The 26,366-nt window shown below is 40.3% G+C and overlaps 1 protein-coding gene across 5 annotated transcripts in view; it reads left to right on the top strand.

Moving 5' to 3' along the window:
- Positions 1-26,366, top strand: part of GRM1 (glutamate metabotropic receptor 1) — a 182,613-nt gene that overhangs the window by 138,837 nt on the left and 17,410 nt on the right. For all 5 annotated transcript variants that reach the window (XM_064708404.1, XM_064708406.1, XM_064708401.1 and 2 more), the window contains exons 6-8: positions 4,756-4,924; positions 6,795-6,921; positions 12,301-13,231. In XM_064708404.1, the coding sequence (XP_064564474.1) occupies positions 4,756-4,924; positions 6,795-6,921; positions 12,301-13,231 (1,227 nt within the window). The remainder of the gene's footprint in view (positions 1-4,755; positions 4,925-6,794; positions 6,922-12,300; positions 13,232-26,366) is intronic.

A 26,366-nucleotide genomic window follows, 5' to 3' on the forward strand; every position in this document is an offset into this window, starting at 1 on the left:
CAACAATATGGAACCTTTGCAATATAATGACAACATATATACATTTAAACAGTTTGTTACATTTAATTAGTAACAAAAAACTAGTCAGTTTGGTCTTGTTGAGCATTAACTTTTGAATGTTTTAGCCGAAGATACATATCAGTTGAGGTTAGACTTTGAAAGTAAAGCAAGCAATTCCCTTAAATTTGACCACATACTTATCAACATAAATGCATAAATCAAGTCTTTGCACATATAATTTAGATAATACAGAGAAATTACTGCTTAGTGTAGCTTTATGCTTTTTGCACATATTTGTGTCCATAAAAGCATTACTCCAGCTTTGCAGATGCTGCATTTTCTGTCTGTTAGCTATTTGGTTTGATGTTTAGATATAATTTTCCAATTTTAGCCTAATTCTTATTTATTATTTTGTCACCCAAGAGCATTTCCACAACTCTCATCAGTACCAAGCATAAAATTAGATTGAACAGTTGCTGAATTTAAAACATAAGAGAGTTTATATCAGGATATTCCTCTGAGTGTGCCAGAATGAGAGAATTTATTCCATCCATCATTTTTGTCTATAGCAAGGTTAATTTTTCTTGATTCCCTGGCCTACTTAGAATTTGATAGGTTATTTTAGGTAGGGATTTTTTTTTTGTTATTGATCCTCATTTATATTTTCACAGTTGTAGCTAGCAAGTTTGGGCAAGGAAATTCAATTAACCTTTTTGCTATTCATTCTGCAATCCTTGAATCAATCGGTGGCATTTATGATGTGGGCAATATCGTATCAGAGAATTGCTGTGTGTATATGAACTGTGACCTGCACAGTCTGTCAGATCCTTGTATGGCAGCAGCAGTTTAACAGAATCCTCTGTAGCTTCAGACGGGCTGTAGTGCTTCCACAGCTCTGTGTGGGAAGTCTCTTGGTGCATCAGTGAACAGACCATAGCACTGTCTCAATACCCAGGAGTTTTTGTACCTTAGCAAAATGGACCACATACAAAACCTAAATATAGCAAAGTCAGCCTGATATGAAATTTCTTAGTTTTTGGCTTCTCTATGCAAGTGCAAGAATGTCACTCAAATGTGTAAAATGTTTTTAGACATCTTGTCCTCAAATCATGTGAACAAATCAACTTCGCAAGGTGAAATAATATTCTTCTTATAAGGCAGCAAACTTTCTCATAATTTTCAAAATCTGTGAGGTTCTTTGAGCAATTGACTCCCACAAAATCTTAATTGTCATCATGATGAGCAGAGCAGATAGAGTTGCCTATAGTTATGTTTATCTGGCACTCCCATAATCTTCTGTTTTGAAACCCATACAGCTTCATGAAACCTTAACCATTTGTTTAGACACAACTTTTTTTTCTATCTCAGGCTCAATTCATTGTTTCAAGGTTTTTATCAAAATGAGACTGAAAAACACAAAGTATGTAGCCAAAGGTGTATTTCTTCTGCGAAGAATCTTTTCTTTGAGTATCTCTTATGCAGAAATACAAAGGAAGCTTTTATTGGAAGGGCACAAATACAGTAATTTAGCTGGCTGCACTGTCTCTGGGAAAAAATGACATGGATATAACTCTGGAAACTCAGCTGTCTGTTCTCTCTATACTATCATTAAGAACATGCTGGTAAATTTACTGCACTTTTTACTTTCATTGAGTAGCTCCCATTTCCATCCTCTGTAGCAATCACATCACTCAAATTTCCAGAAATGGCTGGAGAAGGTGTGAAGGATGCAATAGTCAACACAACATCCTTCTCTGGAATAAGACATATCTTTTAGCTCTGGTCCATTCTAGGCAATTGCCTCCTTCTATCTTGTGGTTGGTATGAAGACCCTTTCCTCTAGAGCAAATGATTTGCATAGACCTCTGACCATAAATGCTTTGTGACAACTGGCAGGAGAACTTTCAGCCCCAACAATGAACCTTTGATATGTGGAGAAATGCTGAGGTTCACAAAGACAGAAGTTTCACCTAACTAACACTTCATCTTAACTAGACTTGGACTTAGAACCATGTAAGTCTATTTATTTCAAAATTTCCAACAGTTGTTCAGGCTTCAGTCATGGCAACGCTATCTACCCCAGTGCTTTGAGTGAATAATCAAATTTTGCCTTATGTAAAGCCTTCAAACTTGCATGTAAACAAATTTTTTTTTCAGAGTTTGGATTAATGGGTGGTTATTTCATCCATTTACATCCCAGCATTGCTCAGTATCTCTTTTCCCTCCTGTCTTTCAGGATAGCAAACATCAGTATCAGTCAGGTATTATGGCTGTGGGAAAAGGTAACTTCAGCTATCTCAGATTAACTGGAACAAGAGTGTGCCTGTGACCAGCTGATTTTTATTCTGGCTTGCCTTACAAGTAACTTGCTCATAAGACACCACCTACTGGGTCACATCATTTCCCAATAAACCACAGAGCTTGTTAAAAGAAGGATTAATTTTTTTCCTGATGGATGTTTGAATGGCTTCTTTAAATGCTGCCATGTGTGTGTGAAATACAGCTGCCTCCAAGAAGTCTCACACTCTGAGAACTTCACAAGTCTTGTCAAATCCTCTTCTTTTGGGATCATAATTTTTAGTATGGATGCCGCCCAAAGTTGTTCAAGTTGTACATATGTGAGCAAGGGGATGGGAGGAGGTATTCCAGCACTGAACTTGTCTTTGTTTGAAGCACAGATTTTTCCTTACGAAAAAGAAGGAAAGGATAAAGAACTTAAGCACATCTCCATATACCAAGTGTATTTTCTAGACCACATTTTTCTACTTAAAATTCAAGCTGCATATCAAAGCTGCAAACATTGTACTACAACTTGTCATAACGCAAGGCTGTGTAAGAGCTTTTAATCTACATACTTTATTCTTTGACAGGTAACCTATAGGAAAGGGAATAGTATTACAAGAACACAGGAGAACCTCTTAATTGATATTGCATTAATGTCACTCTGTGCCTTGTGATGTATTTTTGTAAAAATGAAAAAAGTATGTGGGCTCAAAAATTCCATTAAGGGAATGTGAGGTTTTAGCAATCTTTTATTCCCCTTCCTGAATTAATTTTCCAGCCCAGAGTAACTGATTTTGTGTCAGTCTAATATAAGGTCAAACTGAAATCCAAGTACATGTTCCTTGCTAGGGAGAGGAATGCACATTTCTACTGAGCTTTACTCCTGTCTGTTGAGCATCCATTATGAAATGCCTGACTTTCACTGCTTCTTGTTATTCTGATTCTTCACAAGCCTGGAAACAGCATTTCTTTTTTTAGGCACTTCCTTTAGTGTTAGAGCTGGGATACGAGCAGCAATTGCTCCCTAATGAATTTGAAATTTACCCGTTTCCTAAGCAATGCCTTGATTAGTGGCCAATTCCCAACCAATGGCTCTGCCTCCTGCTTGGAACTCCATTGAACTGAGTGGCAGGGGTGCTTTACACACGTGATTCAATGGAGCTCTGCAGTGGCACTGGCATTATCTGAGCCTGCATATTTGCAAAACTGAGGTCTAATTACAGCTGTAAATATGCATTTCTTTAAATCATCTTTAACAAAGACTTAGTTAAGAAAATTACTCTGCTCTACTCTAGAGAATAATTCTAGCACCTCTTCCCTCTGTGAAGTGCAGAGAGAGTTGAAATTTTGCATATTTGAACCTCAAAATGGAAAAGAAACAAATGGATGTCTCTCTTTGCTCACAACCAAACATCCCAATTTTATTTATGGTTTGTACTTTGTTTACCTTACCTTTCATTCTTAAAGCATATACAGATTAGCAATGCCCATTATAAACAAAAGATATTTTTCCTCTGGAGACTAAGCCAATCCAGTACAGAAGAGCAAGGCAGTAAATCCCAGGCTTGGAAAATATAGGATGCTTTGTTATTTTCAGCTTTAATGCTGATTCCTTATTCTCAGTGCTCTTTCTCTTGTCATTTATTAAACAAAATCCTCCCCCTTCCCATCATAAGAAACCAGTATGTGGGTTTAGCCTCTTTTGTGGTTCTTTCTCTCTGTACACGCTCCAACATTCATTCTTCCATTCTTGCTTATTTTCTACTAAGAATCAAGTTACATTCTGTGGGTAAAAGAATGAATATAATAAATATCAAGAAGGGATGCACACACCTCAGGTCCAACACACTGAAGGCAATGGCACAGGCTGGATGTTTATTGTAGCAGTTTTTTATGCTTCCCTTACCTTAGCCTTGGGAAGTGCTCTTTTCCTTGCCTAGGGTGAGGAAGTAAATGTTGTGACTGAGGTGCTAACTTTTTCTGACAGGATCACTGGGCTGCATGAAATGAATGGTCGAACTTAGAGCTTACAGATAACTCATGGCAAACCAGTTCGATTGGTCTGAGCATTTCCAGCTCCCAGCAAGGGCTGTGTTACAGCCAGCCTGCACGGAGACACCAACTGAAGGTTAGAGAAGTTTTGACAAATTATTTGAACTAGCAGCACCCAGACATTGCCTACACATGCATCTTCAGCAGAGTTTACTGTCTTTGGTGTACAGTTCTTCCTGGACACACAACTTTTTACCCATAATTTTATGCAAGCAAGGCAGGCAATCAGCATTTGTGTGCAAATCAGAGCTGACACTTCCTGTGATTCTGCTGCAAATCCTGAAGGATTTTGGGTTTTTTTGAAACACAAGTCCCTGGGATTGGGGAATAACTTGAATATTTAGAGGCAGAAGAAGAAGAGCAAGGTAAATTTTTGTCTTTTATGTCGCAGGACAGTGACTCATTGTTTTTTCCTTGCAGATATGACATCATGAACCTGCAGTACATAGAGCCCAACCGCTACGACTACGTCCTGGTTGGGACCTGGCACGAGGGCGTGCTCAACATTGATGACTACAGGATTCAGATGAACAAGAGCGGAATGGTCCGGTCGGTGTGCAGCGAGCCTTGCCTGAAGGGCCAGATCAAGGTGTGCCTCAGACACCTACTTTCTGCTGTAGAAATAGGAATATCCAGTCAGTGTTTTTTCCCTAAACCCAAGCAAGCTCCTTTCCAGCCAATGGGTAGGACTTCCTTTCCTTCAGGAATGCCAAAATGATAGAATCCTAGACTAATATCTTTCTCTAACAACAGCATGTACAGGCCCTTGTTTTCTAAAATTACCTTTTGTACGGATGCAGAATCTTCTAGTGTGACAGAATTTGAGTTTCACCTTATGTGAGAAAGATTTTCACTTAGTCATTGCCTACAACATTCAGTGGCTGTGATTCACCTGGGGGCTGATCTTGAAAATATTGTGACCCACAGGAGTCCAGTATTTTGTTCCAGCAGTTACACCTGCAAGGAAAAGTTGAAAAAAAATCCAACAAACCCAATGCCTATTTATATCTCATGTTCACAACAGGATGAGTGGAAATGCAAATGAAATAACTCTTTGTTCACCAAAGAGTAGCACTTGCATCAGGCTACAAATAATTTGCTACCAGTCATGTCTGGATGATATAAAGACATGTTTCACCACTCTCAGAATGGTATGGATGCATTAAGTTTAAAATGGCATGAAGCCATTCAGTAAAATCTCCTTAGAGTAGACTTCCCTTTCTATTTTAATTTAATAAGCACATTTGCAGCTTTTTATTTCTATATTGCTACTCTAAACAATAAGCAACTGATGATTTGGCAGAGGCACAGTGACACACTCCAACATCTTGGAGGAGAAACATTATTGGTATTTACCACCCTCCAAAACATCTTTTTTCTGTTTTTGAGGTTGTGCAGTTTGTTTATGTGTGTATATGTAAACACTATGCATAAAAATGCTTCAATCCTTGAAGCCTATTGGACTCTCTCCACAGACTGCATGAGGAAATGTTAAACAAAAAAAAAAAAGCCCACAAAGCTAGTATTCAATAAAACAACATTTTGCATTTCACTGCTGTACTCATCTCTGCATATAGATGGATAGGAAGACCTGGAAGAAAAGGCTGGATTCCTCCTTCCTGGCAAACAAGGGCAGAGTCTTTGTCAGAGCCCTAAGAGCCAGAGATATCCTTAATCTTTCTTTCAGCCTCAGGGTAATGAAACTAGGAATCAAGACAAGGAAATAATCTTTTCAGCATTGGATCATGACATTTAGCAGCCCTCACAGCAAAGATAGAAATTTTTCAGGGACATTTGTCCCTAAAAGAGCTGCTCTGAAGCATGAGGTTGGTCACTGCTTGCTATTTTTTTTCTGCTAAAACCCAACAGATCCTTTTAGCAGGATGTTTTGCAATTTGTTCTTATTTTAATTTCTATTTTCACTTGTGTAATGAGCCCCAAAGAGACTTCCAAATCAATTGGAATGTATGTTTATGTGAATGTGCTTGTGTGTACATGCATATATATGTATTTATATGCATTAATTACTCCTGATTCTAACCTTTGAATTTGTTTACTGCTTTTTACTATGCAATATATATTAAGCATGGGCTGAGCTGCTTGTCCTGACCTCTGCCATCTCACAGATTAAGCCTCAAGTTTGATTGAAAATATGACATTCACCATGCCTCTGTACCAAAAGGAAAATGGTTTTGTACTTTTAACTCAGAACAGCTCTCCTCAAAACAAAATAAAATTGTCCCCAGAGGTTATCCTTGAATTCCTTAGCACAGATTTTAATACAGGGATTGATACAAAATCATGATTGGTGTTTTCTAGCTGTTTGAAATGTGCCATACACAGGAATCCTGTAATGTTTTAAACAATGTATTATGTTATGTGTTTGCTGGGGGGTGATGGAGTGTGCCTCTTTGTTTTCTGATAGAGGATGAGAACCAAGGATGTATATTGTATTGCAGGTGATCAGGAAAGGAGAAGTGAGCTGCTGCTGGATTTGCACTGCTTGCAAGGAGAATGAATTTGTTCAGGATGAATTCACCTGTAAAGCCTGTGAGCTTGGCTGGTGGCCAAATGCTGACCTGACAGGTAGGCATGTGTCCCTCCAAACACATTCTTTTCCTCCATGAGGAGAGTGCTGTGTGCTGGACAGTAAGGTGGCAGAGATATTAAAGGTGCATATTTGGACACATGTTCCTCTGCAGTTTAGGGTGACTGTCTTTCAGCTTAGTGCAGCAGCAGAGACAATAAAGACAGCAAAATTTCTGCCAAAAAGAAATGTTCTAGTCTGTCGGTTCCTTTCCCTCATTTAACACAAGTATTAATAAAGCTGTTAAGACTCTAATGAATTCAGCAGCATTTGCTGCAATTTAGCAGTGACTGTCGCAAGAGTTCAGTGCGTTCTTGTCATATTGACTTGATACTCTTTTCTGACCATTTTAACATGCAATTAGTAGCACTTTATCTGGGATTTCAGGACCTTCAGTAACAGATTACTGGACTCTTGTTTGATATAAAGATCATTCCCACTGGACCCACCAGCAAGAGGAATTTTAAAATCCTGAAAAAAGCTGTCTGGAATGAGTTAAGTCTCCCTTGTGTATATGCCTAGATGAGTTGCATGCTTTGACACCCTTCTGTTTATTTTTTACCTATCAAGGTCAACCTCCACTTCTGCTCTGGGCTTTGCAGCAACCACTACCCCCCAAAAAAAAGCTACAACACATTGAGAAGTATCACCCTGACCTTAACATTTGCTTTGTATCACTATGAAAGACTAGAGGCACCTCTGCCCCATGTCACCTCTGCAGATCTTGGATGTCAGCATTCAGCAGGGCATTATTTCTAGCCACAGAAACAATCTAAACACCTAGCCAAAGATCAAATGTGCAACTTAACACATCTTTGTCCTTTACCGAGACTGGCTGACAGATATTGCTGCAACTTTTAGCACATAGGCAAAATCCTCAAACTTCAGTTATTTTCTTCTATAAGATACTTCAAGCTAGTAATTGAAGCCAAATGAGCTCTCAGAGCATGTATTTTGAGAGGAAAGCTAGCTACTTCTCCTGGTAAAAATACAGTATTAATCACAAGAGACTGGTAAATGTGACTCATTTTCTGACTTGGCTTTCCATGGAAAGTAAGTTATGGTTGTGTCCCAGATGTGTGTGTGTAAATGTCTATATTCCATACCTCCCACTGCCCTGCCCCTGCTCTGGTATGCAGCTAAACAAACAGATTTGTCAGATAACAGCAATCTTCAGACCCTTCATGTTTCATATCAGTGGGTTGTAAGTAGAGGAGTTAATGAAAACTATATTCTGTGAGGGCTCAAATCACAGAAACACATCTGATATTAATAGACACAAAAAAATCCACAGAACCTTTCATAAAGGTCCTATTTGAAAAGTCCATATTCAATTCCTGCTCCTAGGACACCAGCATCTGCTAATTTTAAAGCAGATATCCATACACAATCAGGTTTTGCTGGTCTTGGAGGTTCACAGAATTGCTTGTATCTACTCTTCAGGGAAGAAAAAGGGTTCTATTGATTAAAAAGAAGCCAGAACAAAAACCTGGTGAGAGATCAATATGCACTTGAAAGAATATGGTTCCGAGCTACCAGCTGCTCAGAATTGCTCAAAAGGGGTCATGTCAAAATGACAGGCACTGCTGAAAAGAGTTGTGGAAAGAATCAGTGCTGGAAAAAATCTCCAGGGCATGTTGCAATCTATTAACTTTTAATGAAATCAGTAGATGACCTGCTGATTTGTGTTTCTTCTCAGCAAGGAGACTGGACTGCTGCTGTTCTGAAATCACAGTAACCTCAGCCAAATGACAGCACAGCCATCAACTTATTTCCTAGAGAACATTGAAATGGCAGTCTGCTCCTGCACAGCTTCTTCAGTCTGTCTAATTGAAGCAAAAACCTTCTTTTTTAACCCCTGAAATTGATTTACTTGAACTATACTACAAAGTACAAAGCTGTGAAAGGAAGCTGATGCCATCCTAATATTTAGAAGAAGGGGAATTATCTAGATAAACTCTGTCTCTTGAACTTTGTGGGAGTCACCATTGGTATGATTTAATCTGGAATTCTCTTTGCTTGCCAGGACTCCCATCAAATGTGTTTTTATAGCTTGATTTTATGTGTTGTATTCATACCCTGACAGTCACCATAGCATCTAGACACAGGCGGTAACATCTCACAGTGCAGATTGTTTTTCCCTTTGCCTTAAATCTTAAATGCTAAACATGTATGTGGTTTTAGACTCATTTTCCATCCCAGACGGAGGCTCTAAAATCCTTAATCCTTTTAAGAAATGTGAAGCACATACTAACCTATTTCGTAAGACATACTTTTCAAGGTGCTCATTTTCTCTATTTGAAATCAGTCTCTGTGGCTCAGCAATCATTTAATGACATTTTCATTTTATTTTTAAACGTACACAACTTTTTTTAGATTGCTTCCCTTAAATATGATTGCAGTGAAATGGACTCAGCGGACACAAAGGATTTCTCACTATAGATGATGAAAACCTGACCTGAGAAATTGTCACTAAAACCAGTACCTCAGACCTTGTGCCAAGAGAAATCTCTTATAGTACCAGAATATAAGATGGTTGAATGTCAAGCTAGTAAACTCAGTTTACATAAATCATCTTAAATAAGCAATAAAACAAGATAGGAAAAGAAGTTTTACAGTCTTATGAAAAGAATCATAAGGTTTTGGGGCCATCAGTTACCTGGGATGGGTTAATGACCTCAGAAAACATCATAGTTTCTCTTATTGTCCTTGCGCTATGGATATAGTAATAAAAAATTTTATTAGCCTTCTGATCTTGGAAATTATTCACAGTCAAAACGCAGGGAAAATAGTACATGAAAACTACTAGACAGCTTTTACCAGAAAATTTTAACTGTGAAGCTTTTGCTTTGATTTTTTTGAGGTTTGGTTTAATTGTTGAGGGGGCTGTTTTGTTTTGTAAATGCACGCACAATTTCCTGAGTATCCTCCCCCAGTGTCAGTGGGGGTCCAGAGAGCCCACTTCCTCCTAGCTGGGAAATGACCCACCTCCACAGGTGCTGACAACCAACTACTGTTAGCTGGTAATAAGCAGCCTAGGGAACTTTTTGCAGTTTGTACAATATGTGATTCTTGGGCTTGCTGGTGCACAGGAATTATACGGGTTTAATGAAACATTTCTAAGCAAATCTTACACGGGATAAACTTAGAGTAAATGATAGGCTTAACTACCATGTTGGATCTGGGTCAAGCCCCTGAAAATATAGTTTAAAATGGAGTAATGTGAGTGTGTCTTGGTGCTGTTAAGCTTAAAGTCCATATTAAAACTCCACCCTTCCAACAATGACTGACCAGATTCTTGTATGAGAAGAGCTTCACTTGTATTAATCAATGAGCAGATCCTTAGTCTTTTATTAAATCATAGAGGAGCCAGCTTCTAGTCAGGGCTGCTAAAGCCAATGGCCAAAAGTTCACACTTCTAATAAAGAGGTTTTCCTTCCTATTTCACCACAAAAGTATTGGTTAGAAGTAAGGATTTCCTGAGTCTTGAACAGACCATACTGAGCAAATTAATTTTCTTATAAAATTTTCTCTTTATTTTATAATATTTTCTTTATAAAATAAGACCTCTGGTAGCCATTGCTATAATTTCTAATGTTTTTCATGTTACGGGCATGTATAAGAACAACACCTGTAGTTAAGTCAGCTTGGAGACAAAGTGGACAGAATTAAAAACCTTCTTTCAGTTCACATGACATTAGCAGACATTAAAAGTTCAAGCAGAAATTTTCCATGTCAGGACTTTGCCTTGGGCTAATTTTTTTTTTTTTTTAATTAAAAAAAAAAAAATTCTCCTGTTTCTCAAAATGAGGTTACAGTAAAACTGTTCAACCCTCATCCATACCTTATCTTACTTCTCAATTATTTGGAAGGAAGGACTTTACATTACAATACAGGTATCTACATTAGAGTAGAAATATCTGGTGGTACTTTTTGTCACCATATGGAAGATGCATACAAATTAGGCAAAACTGTGGGATTCAAACTTTTTTTTCATAGATGATTTTTCCAAATACTCTCCACACTGAGGAGTAAAGGACTGAGCACAACTTTTGCCCATCGCAACATCAGGGCCTCTGTTCAGATCTAGCAGCAAAAATTAGAGGAAAAAATGCTTCTCTCACAAGCTTGCTGACATTGCCATCTTTTCCTTGTTCTTTTTGGCCATGTCCAAGAACTCAGGCAGAATTCATGAGCAGCCAGTCCAGGACCAGAAAAGCTGGAGCAGCAGTTTGTAATGAAGATATCTGGGTGGAGAGGTGGCTAAAAACCTGAACTGTTAGGTGAACAGAGAGAGGGATGGTGAGAGACTGGGAGGAAAGATACTTGAGAGTTGGGGGAAAGGCAGAAAAGTTGAATTGTGTCAAAGGCAAAGTGGAGGAGGACAGACACAAGAAGTAGAAGAGGCTGTGGATACTTCTCTTGGGATAAAGAAACACGTTAAAAAACATTTTAGAACTACTCAGTCAAGAACAGAAATTAGAAATGAAAGATGTCCATAACAGCCTCTCAACCAACATCTTGCTACACAAAGGATTTTATTTTCTCTGTAGTGTTTATTGCTGGTATTACTTCAGCACAGTGAGGAAGATATCCAGAGACTCCTTTAACTTGAGTGTGGGAGAGAGCAGTTAAGTACTGTCTTAACAGATACATATATTTGCACATCTGCACCAGTCAGAAAGGAGAGTCTTTCCAGTTTTTATCTAAAGGCATGCATATTCTGTGGGTTTGACTCTTCCAAGAGAATTATTATTTATTTGTTATTTGGAGGGAAAAAAATGACAAAATAAGAATGAGATACTGTGAAGAGAAAAAAGCAGAAGTGTGCTAAGGTGTAGTATCTACGATATAGTTCCATTAAAATTTTGGGTTTATTACCACTTTTCCATCCACAGACCTCTGATTAATTTATGGTATTTATAAAACCACTCTCAAAAAATGTAGTAGATCAAACTATAGTGATTGTGGTAATGATTGAATAAATTAATCTGAGAAGGTAAAAACCTACCTGTTTGCAACAATGCTTTTCCTGCTGAAATGAAGAGATGATGGTGACTTTGTCTGTGTTCTGTTCCCAGCTGTACCTTTGGTATTCTGTGCTTGTAATCAGGTATCTCTAAAAGCAGATATTTCCAAATCTAATTTCCTGTTGCAGCATCATGAGGAAATGTTTGGAACACCCAAAATGCATGGCTGTTTTTTGAACATATTAATCCAAACTTTTCCATCATGCAGTTCACTCCTTTGTAAAACGGTTTTAGTAATCCACATCACATAGACATATGCTGATGCTTGGATTGCACTGAGATCCAGCAAAAAAAGGTTCTTCCAGGAGCTGCCTCTCTAACACTCTGTTTCTCTTCTGTACACTGCAGGCTGCGAACCCATCCCTGTAAAGTATCTCCAGTGGAGCAATATAGAGTCTATTGTGGCTGTGGTCTTTTCCTGCCTGGGGATCCTGGTCACCATGTTTGTCACCCTTATCTTTGTGCTCTACAGAGACACCCCTGTTGTCAAGTCCTCCAGCCGCGAGCTCTGCTATATAATCCTCGCTGGCATCTTTCTGGGTTACGTCTGCCCTTTCACCCTTATAGCTAAACCCACCACGACCTCCTGCTACCTCCAGCGCCTCCTGGTGGGCCTCTCCTCCGCCATGTGCTATTCCGCCCTGGTGACCAAAACCAACCGCATCGCGCGCATCCTGGCGGGCAGCAAGAAGAAGATCTGCACCCGCAAACCGCGCTTCATGAGCGCCTGGGCCCAGGTGGTCATCGCCTCCATCCTGATCAGCGTGCAGCTGACGCTGGTGATCACGCTGATCATCCTGGAGCCCCCCATGCCCATCCTCTCCTACCCCAGCATTAAGGAAGTTTACCTTATCTGCAACACCAGCAACCTGGGCGTCGTGGCTCCTGTGGGCTACAACGGACTCCTCATCATGAGCTGCACGTACTACGCCTTCAAGACTCGCAACGTGCCTGCCAATTTCAACGAGGCCAAGTACATTGCATTCACCATGTACACCACTTGCATCATCTGGCTGGCCTTCGTGCCCATCTACTTCGGGAGCAACTACAAGATCATCACTACCTGTTTTGCAGTGAGCCTGAGCGTGACAGTGGCCCTGGGGTGCATGTTCACTCCCAAGATGTACATCATTATAGCCAAGCCCGAGAGGAACGTCCGCAGTGCCTTCACCACCTCAGATGTGGTGCGTATGCATGTCGGGGATGGCAAGGCACCTTGCAAGTCCAACACTTTCCTCAACATATTCCGGAGAAAGAAGCCAGGGGCTGGAAATCCAAAGTAAGTGGATTGACTGCAGGTACACCTCTATCTGTATATGTCCCTCTCTTTGCCATCCTTTCTTGGTTGACTGTAGTCTGCTGAATGGTAAGGTATGTAATAGTTTTTCATCTCATGTGTAGCCGAGAAGGTGGGAATGACCCTTTATTTCTAAGTCTCAGATGGATATTGGCATGTTGCTCATTATCTTCTCAACCTGCTCTGAAGGAGCCGTGTACTGCTGGGGCAGGTCAGGCAGTGGCAGAGTGACCAAGCTCCATAGCAGCTTCTTGCAGCTCCCTGTCACATATGCGTGTGTACAGGGGTCTCACGCCCTGAGGTGCAGTTGCTCTGCACCATGTTCAAACTGAGATGCTACTGTAGCCTTTTAGAAAAGAAATCTCTGTCTAAATGATTGTAAATCACATGAACTTGCCTAAGGCCACTGGAATGTGTGTGAAAGCTGAGGACTGAACATAAGTTTTTAAGGTAGTGTGTTGTGACAGTCCTCATGACTGTGATTCAAAAGCACCCTCCATGCTATCCCTGTGCTCTATTTAATACTCAGTATTATGAGCAATACCCTTACTCATCATTTGTGTAAATCTCTCAGTGTTCTCAAACTCAGTGTTGGTGTGAAAGTTGCAGAAGTCAACTGAGGGTGAAAATGAACTTGCATTCACATCTGTGGAACTTGTTGTTTTCCTTGCTAATAATTAAAAGCAAGCCAGATGCAGCAGGGAGGGAGAACTGTTACTTCAAACAGCATCTCCCTGTGAGGAGCTTCTGAAAATTTGCATTCTTTATTATCTTATTGTTTTTTAATCTTTAAAGAAGCACTATGGGGGTACATATGAGCTTAGATGATTTTTGTCTCAAATAAAAATAAAAAAGCACCAGTGAAACCTACATTTCTGAGCTTCCCAATAGAACAAAAATTCAGTTAATTTCCAGTTTTTTGGGATCTGTAGTTTTCTGAGTCATTCAGGTTGGTTTTGATTCAGTTTTCATAAGAACCATTTTGATCTGTCCTGGTGATAGAGGTAATGCTGTAGAAAACCCATGCTGTGATCAATTTTGTCTTTGTGCTACTTCAGTACTTTTTTTTTTTTTTTGCTAGACAGGAGGTCAGAAGGGAAGGGAATGGAGACATAAGTGACCCAAATACACAGCTCAGTGTGCCACAGAGGCCACATCAAGGCAAGGCTGCTGACTCCTGAGCTATCCAGAGAGAGAGCAGGGAGCAGCCCTAACAGCCACCACCTACAGGGAGGTGGCCAAAACTCTCTGTAGCCCAAGAGCATGAATTCCATGCAAATAGAAAGATGGAGCCTGATCCACCTTCCTCTGACTCTTATTTAGTTATAAATAAGAGGGACTCAGACATCTGTAAGAAACTAGTGTGGTGTCCCTGCAGTGTGGTTTTGGCTAGCAGTGTTGGTTTCTTTAAGTTATGCCTGTCAAAAAAAGAGGACTTTTGAATATTTTAGGTCGTGACAGACTTAATAACTAATTCTCTGTTCTGCTTATTCCTCATCTACCTTTATTTTAAAAAAAAAGTAATTTAAAAGATCACAATGTGATACGCTTAGAATACAAATCTTAATATGAGAAAATATTATATAAAAGTTAAGCTTCTCCCTCATCATTGTCATCTTTAAAACTCAACAGGGCTTACCTGAGATTTTTATCAATTTATTACATCATTTTAGTAAGATTTTCTTGACCTCTATGTTAAGCCTGCATGAGTGTTACAAAGCAAAAAAGGTCTACAGAGTTTTAAGTTGCTTTTCTAAACTAAAAGCTCCATACCTAGTTAATATGCCTTTTTTTCCCTCAGGTTAAGCCTCCATGTCTTTTATACAGCCAAATTCCCACCTCTGTCCTAAATCTCTTGTGCAGTTACTGCATGTTGTTCACCCAAACCAGCTCAGGTGCAGAGGCACCCTGGGATTGCTGATGGAAAAGGACAGCTCTGTTCATGGGCATGCAGAACTGAAAGAGGTTTAATAGACAAACATGAAGCTTTGGAAATGAAGTCACAAGGCAAAACAAGAAGTAATTTCAGGGATTTGGGCGAGTTTTTTATCTCCTAGCTGAGTCCATTGCAAAGTTTCTGAGGGCATTGTGACAACACAAATAAAAAAGTGAGTCACTGTGGAAATCAAGAAGGAAAAAGAATTTGCTGCAGCCTTGGAAGCACTTAGATATCTCAAATGTGTAATGAGGTCCTTCCTGAAACAGGACTTACAGCTACTGGTACATGCTCAATGCCCACAGGAATGATCTCAGACTGATTTTCAGAGTTTTGTTTGTGGTTTGGTTTTGGTTTGGTTTGTTTGTTGATTGTTTTGATTTTGTTTGGTTTTGGGTGGGTTTCTTTTATATTTGGTTTGATTTGTTTGTCAAACATCAAAATCTGGGATTTATTTGTGATGTTTTCAGTAATTCTGTAAGTATCTTGCTCTGTTTCTAGAATCTTCATTAGTGTCTCCCTGTGGCCACATTTTTCTGTCTATAAGTGGCCAGCAGTTCTGCACTCAGAAGATTTCTCTTCTAGATGTATTAAGCTATCTTCTTGTTATGCCTTCTTCCTCTTCTTAGTTTGTTTTTCTTTTTCTGCTTTTCAGTTTTCATCTCTTTTTCTGTCTGTATCAAATCTCTTCTCTGCTTAATCTATTGAATTCCAATTCCTAAACAGAAAAGTGGCATCCATCTAAATTAAATTGGTGTGGAGATACAGGGTTAAATTTAATTAGTTTTAAAAATGGAAACTGTTTTTCATTTACAAGGACAGATAAAACTTATATAAGCCTTCATAAAGCCTTTTCATGCAATGTTGTGCTGTTAGTTTAACTAGTATAGCTTGGGGACTAGAGCAAGATGAGACGCTCTTCCTTTCTCCTTCCTAAAGTAGAGCAAAAGAATTAACCAGGGAAGTCTCCTAACACAGGATCAATTAATCAATTCAAACCCTTCAGCTGCCTCTGGTGCTGACATAGTGGTCAAAAAAGTCATCTTGAAAAACATCTCTCCCAGCTGAATTGCCAACAGAGTTTCAGTGAAAATAAGTTTCCTAGTAACACTGGTGTTCACATAAATAACAGAGCACACTGCCTTTACTGATCTGTTGTGCTCTCAAGATGCTACGTGCAGTCTCGGGGGTTTGATCTTGCTCTTACTTTGATTCAGTTAAACCAGGAGCAATTACAACCAGTGCTGTTTTCCATAGAGCTGGTTGGGAATTTTTCAGTGGAATATATATGTTTTCTACCAGAAAATTCTGGCCCTTCAAAACACTTCATAGAATTGGGCTTTGCTGGTAAGTATTTACCCTGGGACAGGGGGACATTTTTTCTCATGGAGAGAGGAAGACATTGGGAAATCATGAGGAAATCTTACCCCAATATTTAAAGCGCTCACTTGGGCTAAGAGCATCTCCTTCATTTCCCAGGTAGATGATTTATAACTGGATTGTGCACTGTCCAGGGCAAGTTTCTTTTCTGTGTGTTCTTGTCCAGCAGTATTTTGGAACAGAGATAAAAATATTGTGGTGCAGACCCCTGGGAAATACTTGGTATAATTCTGTGAGAGAGCTTGAATCTGGGTCTGAGGGATCCCTCGTGAGTGTCTTCAGTACCAAGCAACTGTCATCCTTTCCCTCTTGTCAAATGAATACTTAAATATGTATAAAAAAATGGAGCAGCTCCATCAGGAGAGATGAAGAGAGAGGGATATTTGCTGCTTGTATTGAAGCTTTGTGGGAACATTTATTGTTCGTTTGCTGCTTGAAGGTATTACAAGATCCTGGCTGTTGTAGGATGATGGCATAGCAGCATTTGTTAGGAGAGCTTTTTGCATCTATTTTTTTTTTTTTCCAGATGTGAGAGGGAAACATTTGTGTATGGATCTTGGTGTGATTTTTATCCTTCTTCTTGGTCTCAAAAATTATTTTGGTCTATGAGGGTCAATGAGCTTGAAGAGAAAGACACTTTTACAGTGTCTGAATGATCCTTCCCTGAGGAAGTAATGCTCCCTTCTGTACTAGATGAAGGAAAAAACCAAACAGTGACACTTTAGATGCTGATTCTGATGAGGGTTCAGGAAATGCCTTCTCCAGGAGTGCTGTAGGGGGTTGTCACAGAGAGAAAGCTCATTTTGTGTCTTTGGATAATAAATTCCAGGTCTGGCAGTGATGCTTATCTGCTCCCTCAGTCTTCACATCTGAATTATTTTAAAATTTTTGGTTGAAACCCCAGGTCTGGACACCATTTTAGTGCATTTTGAATCAGATTTAGTAAGGATTTAGTTGTTGATATACATTATGTAGCAAAATCTGAGTTAAAAGGAAGCCAACTAGCAAGACTTACTGAATGGCCAGGACTCCACATTAATGCATAGGCTATCTGCTTTTCCCTTATAATTTTAGTGTATTTACATTTAATTATTTTGCATCCAGCTGTCTGACTTTAGGAATGAATAGCTGATTTAAAGTACTTCTAAACATGTAATTTATCTTTTTCACACTTTTCAGCAGTCCATGCTTCTAGACTGCTGTCACAGGCATCCAGTCCCCTGGGCCACAGATCTCTCAAATGTATTTATTTTATTCCAACAAAAATTTGCAGACAACTCAACATCCCCTAGTAACTTCTTCCTGCCTCCCTTTGTCCGTTCTCCCTGTGTGCTGGCTTCCTACACACAGTTTTTTAACTGAGAATCAGGGTTCTCAGATAAAAACCTCTATTGACATGTCTGTTCCTTAACATGGCTTAGGGAACCACCTTCTTTTTTGTCTTGCCAGTTGCAAAATTATCTCCAGGTGTTCTGAAGTTGATGTTTCTCTTTACATTGACTTGCTGAGTTGCCATTTCATCTTGAGCAAACTGTACTGACAAGCCGTGCTTTTCTGGGCTCATTTTCCTTGGCCATTCACAGTCCACAAAGGTTTTTGGGCTCTTCACCTCCTTCATTTTCAAAGCCTCCCACAGACAAGTGGTGAGGGGAATCTTAGCACGAGTATGTCCAGAAGATTTTGTTTCACTGGTTTTTATGGTGTGGGAGGAGCAAAGTGCACAACGAAGCATGGCAAGACTTGGAGCTTCCAGACACAGAGAGTAAATGTTCAGCATGCTCTGCTGCAGTTGCTCAAATGTAGATATTTTACAGCCTGTCACTTAGTCCAGCCTAACAGCCCTGTCACAGAAATAATGCTCAGGAGTACTCCATCTTCTCACTATTATGCTATTCTGCACAGTCAATATTCTGTCTTTAAGCAGGGGTTATAGAGGCAAGGAGGGAGAGAGAAAAGTGTGAACAGAATTCATGAAAGCACTTTCAATGTAAGTAAAACAGTGCCTTTTGTCCTGATCTCTACAGGCTAAAGTAGGTGAAATGGAAACAAAACCATCTATCTTAACCTGGCAACAGCCACAGAGGTAATTTTTCACTCTGTCTGGCAAAAAAGTATCAAAACCTCTGAGTAGGTTTAGTGGAAAGTGCAAGCAGGTTTAATAAAAACTGGTCGCCATTGTACCTTCTCTTGTAAAAGTGATATATTAAATCCTGTTCTTCAGGACAGGCCCAATGAGAGAAGTATTTTCTTTGGTACTGAAGTGTGTCATCTAGCCTGCAGCCCACAAGAATTATCTTTAAATGCTTCTTACACAAATTAGCATCTCGTGTAGTTTTACCTTCCTACAACAGCGCCAAAACAGTATGAAGACAATTGCTGAATCTGATAGGAGATGGTAGACTACCTTGCTTTGAAATTTAGAAATCTGATGCAGTGGGTAAACTTCTTGTGTCCTGCACTAGTATTGCAGACACATTAAGACAGACCCTAATTTTTACCATTACAGGCCTTGGAAAGCATCACATTCCAAGGGATTTTCAAGAAGACCCTTAAGCCTGCTTTGCCTGCACAGCCATCCTACTGAAGCTTACCCCAGAGGGAAGTGGCTTATCATGAAAGAGAATTTTGGAACAGCAGAAAGGATGTGAGCTCCTGCCAGTGCGAAGTTTATACAGAGATTGAAAAGAAAAAAAAAATTGGCAAAATTGTACAGGACAGATAAGGTTGTTTATTTAAACAACTTGTTGCTGTATATCTGATCTCTCCATTAACCTCCAATAAAATGGTGACACCCACACTATTGTTTTTGGGGCAAAGGCACCATGGGGCACAAGGTGCTGTCCTGGTCCATGGCTTTGAGGCTCCCAGCTCCCAACCAGGGCATGGGGCTCCAAAACCACTGGACATTTGGTTCACCTTTGCATCACACTCAGGAGGAGTCTGCTTCCTTGACAGGTTGTTGCAGATGTGGCAGCTCTAGAATGGCTCCTGGTGACCCAGCTGTCACAGGGAAGGCAGGGGGCACCCTGGTCAGGCCTGATTCATCTTCCTATTTCAGCCCTCCCTAACATTTACGCAGCTTCTGTACTTAGTGTAATCCTCCACCCTTTTCTGAGGTTGCAGTGCCTTTTTGGGAAAGCCTCTTGCATGCTCACAAAGGATAGCTGTAGGTTTTAATGCCAAACATCTCTCTCTCTCTCAGCAGCTGGTATGTTTGCTGGCTTTGCTGGGCTGTTTACTGCTCTTAAACCATGAAAGATTTTGCAGACACATAGCACTGTGACATGTAACAGCTCTTACCCAATTCTCTTGTGGATGTGATGTGAATTTCATGTAAGAAAATACAACAAACCCAGTCAAGCTGTGCTGTCCTTGTCAGTATATTGATTTAAGTGAAATTCCCATATTGATTTAAAACTCTCAGAGGACAGTTACATGGTTCCAAAGAGACTCTTAAACCAAAGTTAAAGAACTGGGAAGAAACACAAAATAACGGGGGAGTGTGAAACTTAAGATTCCAATAACAATCTTTTCCAGCCCTGTTGCAGGGTTTCTCTGTTAAATTTGATCTATTAATTATATCTAATATTGTCTTCCATAGCCTTGAATTTGCATTGGATTATGATACACATATATTCTAGTTCTGGCCATAGACCAAAAATAAAATAGAGAATAAGGGATAAAAGACTTTCTCATTTAAATAACTACTAAACCCCATACTTATTGAAAAACCAGGCATGGCATATGTATATACCGAATTATACACCAAATTGTCTATCTGGGTGTATATGTGCAAAATAACCAGTCTGGTGATAGTGGGTTTTTTAATCTTTCTAATGAGAAATAAGGGGCATAACTGCATAAAGCACTGTAAAAGGTTTCCTTGCAAATTATACCAGCTAAAGAGAGTTCCAGCTCATGCATAGCTGATCACATGACATTCTTCAAACAAAATGAGGAGAAGAAGTGGACAAAAATACATGCTATGATTGGGATGTTTGCAAAATCAAAAGGCCTGGAAATTTAATTTCAGTCCTCTGGGCTTGCTTCCACAGCCAAACAGAGGCTGCCTGAGACTACATTTGGGAGAAATAACTTGGAAAAAGCTGTGAAGTTCTGCAGTGACTTCCCAGAAAGAACAGTGGGGATAAACCCTCCTAAGACAAAATCCATATACTGAATAAGTTTACAGAATACATTACCTACACCCTGATTTCCCATCCAGACTTCTGCTCCTTGATCACCAGAGTCACATTTTATGTCCAGGGTACTTTAAATGAGAGGGCTGTTGTGTAAGGTTCTATGCAGTTTCCTCCTTTTCTCAGAAGTTCCCAGTCCGTGGCAGTTTTACCACAGTCTTTTCAGGGATGGGCAAAACTTTGTTCTCCCAGGAGATTTTGACAGGACATATGTCTAAGGCACAGTCCCTGAGTCCAGCCTGGTTCTTGCCAAAGGACTGCTGGAGAACTTCACTTTACTACTCCTCCTCTTGTTTTACAGCTCTCAGGATGCTGAATCACAAAATGTTTTTCTGCTTGGGGGCACTGCTGTAGCACCAGGCAGCTTTGTTTAATGAATATTAATACTTAAGCACAATGACAGAAAGATACAGAGTCACATCAGAGGGGAGCTCTGCAGTTATGTACCACAATCTCTGCTTCCTGACTGAGGGGAAGCAAAGGCAGCACTACAGAAATCCTGGGGAAAACTAGTATCTTTCTTGGCATAAACCACAGGAATAAGGACACCACTTGTAATTTAATTTCTTGCTTGACTGGATCACTTATTACATTTCCTTGTATTTTGGTACTCGTATACATTATTCATATCGAGTTAAGATGCTGCAAAAGTGCATCAACTCATTAGTGAGTGATACAAACAATTGTGTTCCCATGTAGGGATAAACAAGTGTTGCTTATCTGCTTAGCACGGCACTCACACATTGTTTTGGTTACAATTGTCTCTGTGAGAGAAATAGGGAAGAAAACTTTGCCTTTAAAGAGTGTCAGATACATAAATAGGTGTTGAAGGTTACATCCAGTTAAGCGCCTAAACCCCAGGATAGTTCTTTATATTTCATATAGAAATCAGATTCCAACTCTCATAAGCACACCCTTAGGGAAAAGAACCAATCTCCACACCCATGTTGTGTGTGAGTGTTGCTCTGAAATGTAAACTGGAAATGGAATGAAGAACATACAAGTCTTCTAGAGGTCAATTTAACAATTTTTAAGAGAAGAATGCAATTTACTTCCTTTCTATTCTCTAAGTGATATGTTTCAGCCCATGCCACTGTTGGTCACCTCACCTCAGCAGAAACTGAGAGCTGTGACATTGAACAAACATGTGATAATTCATGTAAAAATACTTGCTAGAATAAACATGCAGGGTTCTGCAAGCATTTATTCTGCAGGGATCTCTGAGCCACCTTGTGATTTCATACATCATTGAGCTAGTTTAGGGGTGAAAAAATTTGGGTACTGAAGGGTATCATGTGGATCCCTGATATTCTTTATAAATAAGAACAAGACTGTAAAAAAGCAGAAGTATTATAGGCATCTATATACACTTAATACTGGAGTTTGTTTTTTTCCTCAAGTTAAGACATCTGAAAAATACTTTTGATTCATCCCAGCAATTCAGTGCAAAGTTACTAATGGAAAATGCACAACTACTGCTTATTTATTTAATCTTTTTCCTTGCTTAGGGACACATAAGAGGCACATAGGAACCCAAGAAGGGGAAAAAAATTGCATGTCTTCTCTTTCACTGATGTGAAAGGCATTTTGCATTCTGGCTTGTCCACCGAGTTTATCCCTTCTTGTGATGAGCTCACCCCTTTGTTCAGGGATGCCTCACAAAGCAAAACACCACAAGACAAAATGCAGATATTGTGATCACATGCCATAAAAGAATCTGATTTTTAGCCAGAGTCTGTAACTCACAAATGAATCCCATCTCCAGAGAGAGAAGATAGTCTGTCTCTGTTAAAGGTGAGTATGTAGGTGCGTATGGTTCTCCACCCTTTTAGAAATAAAATCTGCACATTCAGACATGTTCATTTACAAATACCTGTATATGGATATTATGGATATGGCAAAGCAAAGACTAACTTCTGGTGCACTACTCAGTCCAAAATCTGGATGTAGTCTTTGCTAAAGATCTATCCCTCCAACATGTTTATTAGTGACTCTTTGACAGTCTATTTCTTCTGTGTGGTGGAGTCGGTGCTACAGCTGTATCTTGGTCTGAAAAGCCTAGAAGAGACCTGACAATGAATGACAATAACATTCAGAGTCAGGCAACTTGCTTTTTTTTGCTTTGGTTTTTGATTTTTTTTTTTAGCTAGTATGGAGTGATGCTTTTTCTTTATTTGTCTTCTGTTTTTCCTTTGTCTCAAACACACTGAAAACTATTCACACCCAGAGCAGAGATCTGAGCACATTGCCCTCTCTTCTGTGTGTTCTTACCTCTGTGCTTCAACGACTCTGAATGTTATTGTCATTCATTGTCAGATCTCTTCTAGGCTTTTCACACCAAGATACAGCTGTAGCACCGACTCCACCACACAGAAGAAATAGACTGTCAAAGAGTCACTAATAAACATGGCCAGCATGAGAAGCTAGGTTCTCTCCTGTGCCAAAAGACTCTAAGAAACCACCTTCAGTGTGGGTTGAAAATATATTGTATCAATATAACATCTACCTCCACACTAAAGTTGTTAAGAGACTATTTAATTTTGAAATAACAAGTCAACTAATTCTGCAGAGCATATATGTGCTCTGGCATTCAGCCTCCCACACCTGACAAGCATAGGTTAAAAGTCATTATCACTGTAAACACCAAACAATTGTGCAGGCTGAAAGCAATCACACAATTTGTCACTTTCAAGCCCACTTGACAACTAAAACCAGGTTTCTTGTTAGTTCATTATAGATAATTTACCCTTTCTAGCTTACTGCTTCAGTTTATCTCTTCTTAAGCTGCTTCCCCTTCTCTGCTCTCTCTGGTTCTTCTTTTGAGGTGTGCAAGATGTGGCTTTCTTCCACCCTATAAAACTATCCTTACAAAGAGGAAAAAAGAAAAGAAAATGAATTACTGTCTGCTGGATTCCTTGAGCCAGATTTCAAGGTCAAATAGACACTAATGTCAGCACCAGAGAAACTGTGCCTGATGCCCATGGTTTGGGGATCAGGGGTGAGAGTTGTCCCCTTCAGCAGCAAATTATTAGTTTAGCACAGCTGTGCTGCAGCACCACAGCCAGAGATGTCAAAGCTGATCATAAACTCTATCAAAACAAGTGCCCCTTGATCTGATTATAGCAACTCCTTGCTAGTAAATTGTTTGCTGGTGTTTGCAATTTCAGTCTGATCAGCCCCAGAGAATCCCAGGTTCAGTTTAAATAACCATCTACAAGCCACCTTCTAGTTAGTAGATCCTGCTTCTCTTCACCCAGCATTATTAATCTTTCCTCATCCTTGGTGTATTAAAGCCAGGATCTTCACACACTTAGAGTTTTTGTTGGTCTTCCCCTCTACTTGAATGGATTTTTTTAAAATGTTATCTTCTGGCCATTTATTTTCCTGGCACAACCCAAATTTTCAGATGGTTCCATTCAGCCTGTTTTGGCTGGCTTGCAAGCCCTGCCTTCCCAGAGAAAGGATTGTCTGGAAATTGGGTCTTATTTCACATTTCTCATACTTTTTGCATCTCAAAGCCCCCCAGACAAGTTGACTAACCAGACAGCCAACACACCCAGGAAACAACCAATCAAACCAAAGAAAGCAAATCCCACAGTCTGCGGAAACCCCTACAGAGGGATTATCTACCTTGGGCAGGCTGACAGGGACTGGCAGGGAGCTGCACCTGACAGTGCAGCCAGGGCAGCACAGCCCATGCAGGCGGTGCCCAGCGAGCAGATGAGGGTGTGGGTGGCACCAGCCCCGCTGAGCCGCGGGCTCCCGTGCCCAGCTGGCAGCTTCCTTCGTGGGCTCGGCAGGGACTGCGTGGGTGGGCAGGCACGGCTCGGGTGCCTGGGCACTGCAGGCTCTGGGGGAGCACAAAGGGTGGCCCCAGGCATCTCCGTGCTCCCCAGCCAGGGAGCAGTCCTCCCTCCTTTGCTTTCCCATATCCTCTGAAACATAAGGCTGTGTACATTTCTTAATCCTAGTGTTATATAAGTTATCTCAAAAATCTCTCCTGCCACCATCCCAGACAATCAAGAGATTTTCCTGCAGCTACTTTGGGCTATCATAGCCTGTAAATCCACAAATGCTTTAAGCTGCTCTAAGCCAGAACTGACACTCAAAGCCTTCCTTTATCCCATGCCATCACTTTGCCAATGCAGGGACAAGAATCTGGACAGCCATGCTGTGAAATCAAATTGGGAAATAAGAGGGGTTTTTTTTCTCCTTTCTCTTTCTGGCATGATTGTGACCTAGATTAGTTGTCCCTGTCATTCCCTGCCAGATGATTGAATAATTGCACCAAGGGTTGTGCTGACACAGAGGAGAAGGTGGAGCAGCAGAAGGGAGCAACTGGGGAGGGCCAGAGCACCCCCCCAGCACACAGCTGGCTCCTGCTGCCCTGGGGTGACCTGAAGTGCACACAGCCTATGCTCCATCTTCACTGTCCAGCTCAGTGCCAGGTCTTTCTGGGCATCCTTCTGAGATTATGTTCTCCTTGGTGATCTTGACCCTTCTGTCCTTTTCAGCAGATGCTCACACCTCAACAGAAAGCATGTGCCATGAAATCCCTCCTGCTTCTCAGTCCTCTCTGGGTCATAATTACCCATATGCCTCACTCTGCTGGGTGAGGGTGAATAACCCTATGGACTCGTACTGCTCTTTGCTCCACAGCTCTTCATTTCTCTCCAAAACTTGTCGCTGTGCCATTGATTAGCATAATTAATTTTAAACCCAGAGCAATTATTTCCAGACATCACTTAGACTGTAATTCAGGCCTTGTGTTAAAAAAATTAAATTGTACCAAGAATCTGTCCATCTTCCTAACTTCTATTGGCTTAGAAATCTTTTATCAGGTCCTTGGTCATGCGAAAGGCATTGAAAATTCAACTTCTCATCCTACAGGAAAAGGACATGACCTTGCTTCTTTTTTTGTAGATATCTCTTGATCCAGCCATGACAACTGTACATAAAACCTGACCTTTTAAAGACACAAACATCTGAAGAGGACCATGCTTCTTCCTGGGAAGATGCTAGAACTGGAGAGGCATGAGGCTCTGGGATGAGAGTTTAGTTGAATACTTCAGTGGTCTGGTTCATTACATGAGGTTTGCTTACCTTCCCAGTCACCTTGCAGACTGCTGGAGCACTGAGGAGGTGAAATGCAGGCCAGAAAGTTTCTGGTGTTGCTGAGATATTCCTTGGGAGTGCAGAGGGCAGCCAGTCTGAGTGTTGGAGCAGGAACCACTCTTGAATGTGAGGCAGTGTGCCAAGAGTTTATGGTACAAGGCTTCTCCTTTCCTGTACTAAAGCTATATATATAAGTTCTTAAAAACTAGGAGTTTATTCAGGGCTGTCACTCAACTTCCCTTGAATATCCTCCCCACTTTACTTTTTTCCTGATGTTGATGGTCAGTTGCTTCAAATGAGATTGTACAAATTCTGGTGATATGCTGTTCTGTACTTTTTTCACATGGGGCATGAGAAAGATTTTTTACAGCTTGAAGTACACCTAGGGAGGGGGATTTCTGACCATGACTTCAAATGATAAGTAGCACAGTGTACTGCATCTCAGTTTTCTTGGGCACCAGATAGATTCATTCTGTTTTGAGAGTCT

The sequence above is a fragment of the Zonotrichia leucophrys genome, chromosome 3 (assembly GCF_028769735.1).
Source record: "Zonotrichia leucophrys gambelii isolate GWCS_2022_RI chromosome 3, RI_Zleu_2.0, whole genome shotgun sequence".
Lineage (NCBI taxonomy): Eukaryota > Metazoa > Chordata > Aves > Passeriformes > Passerellidae > Zonotrichia > Zonotrichia leucophrys.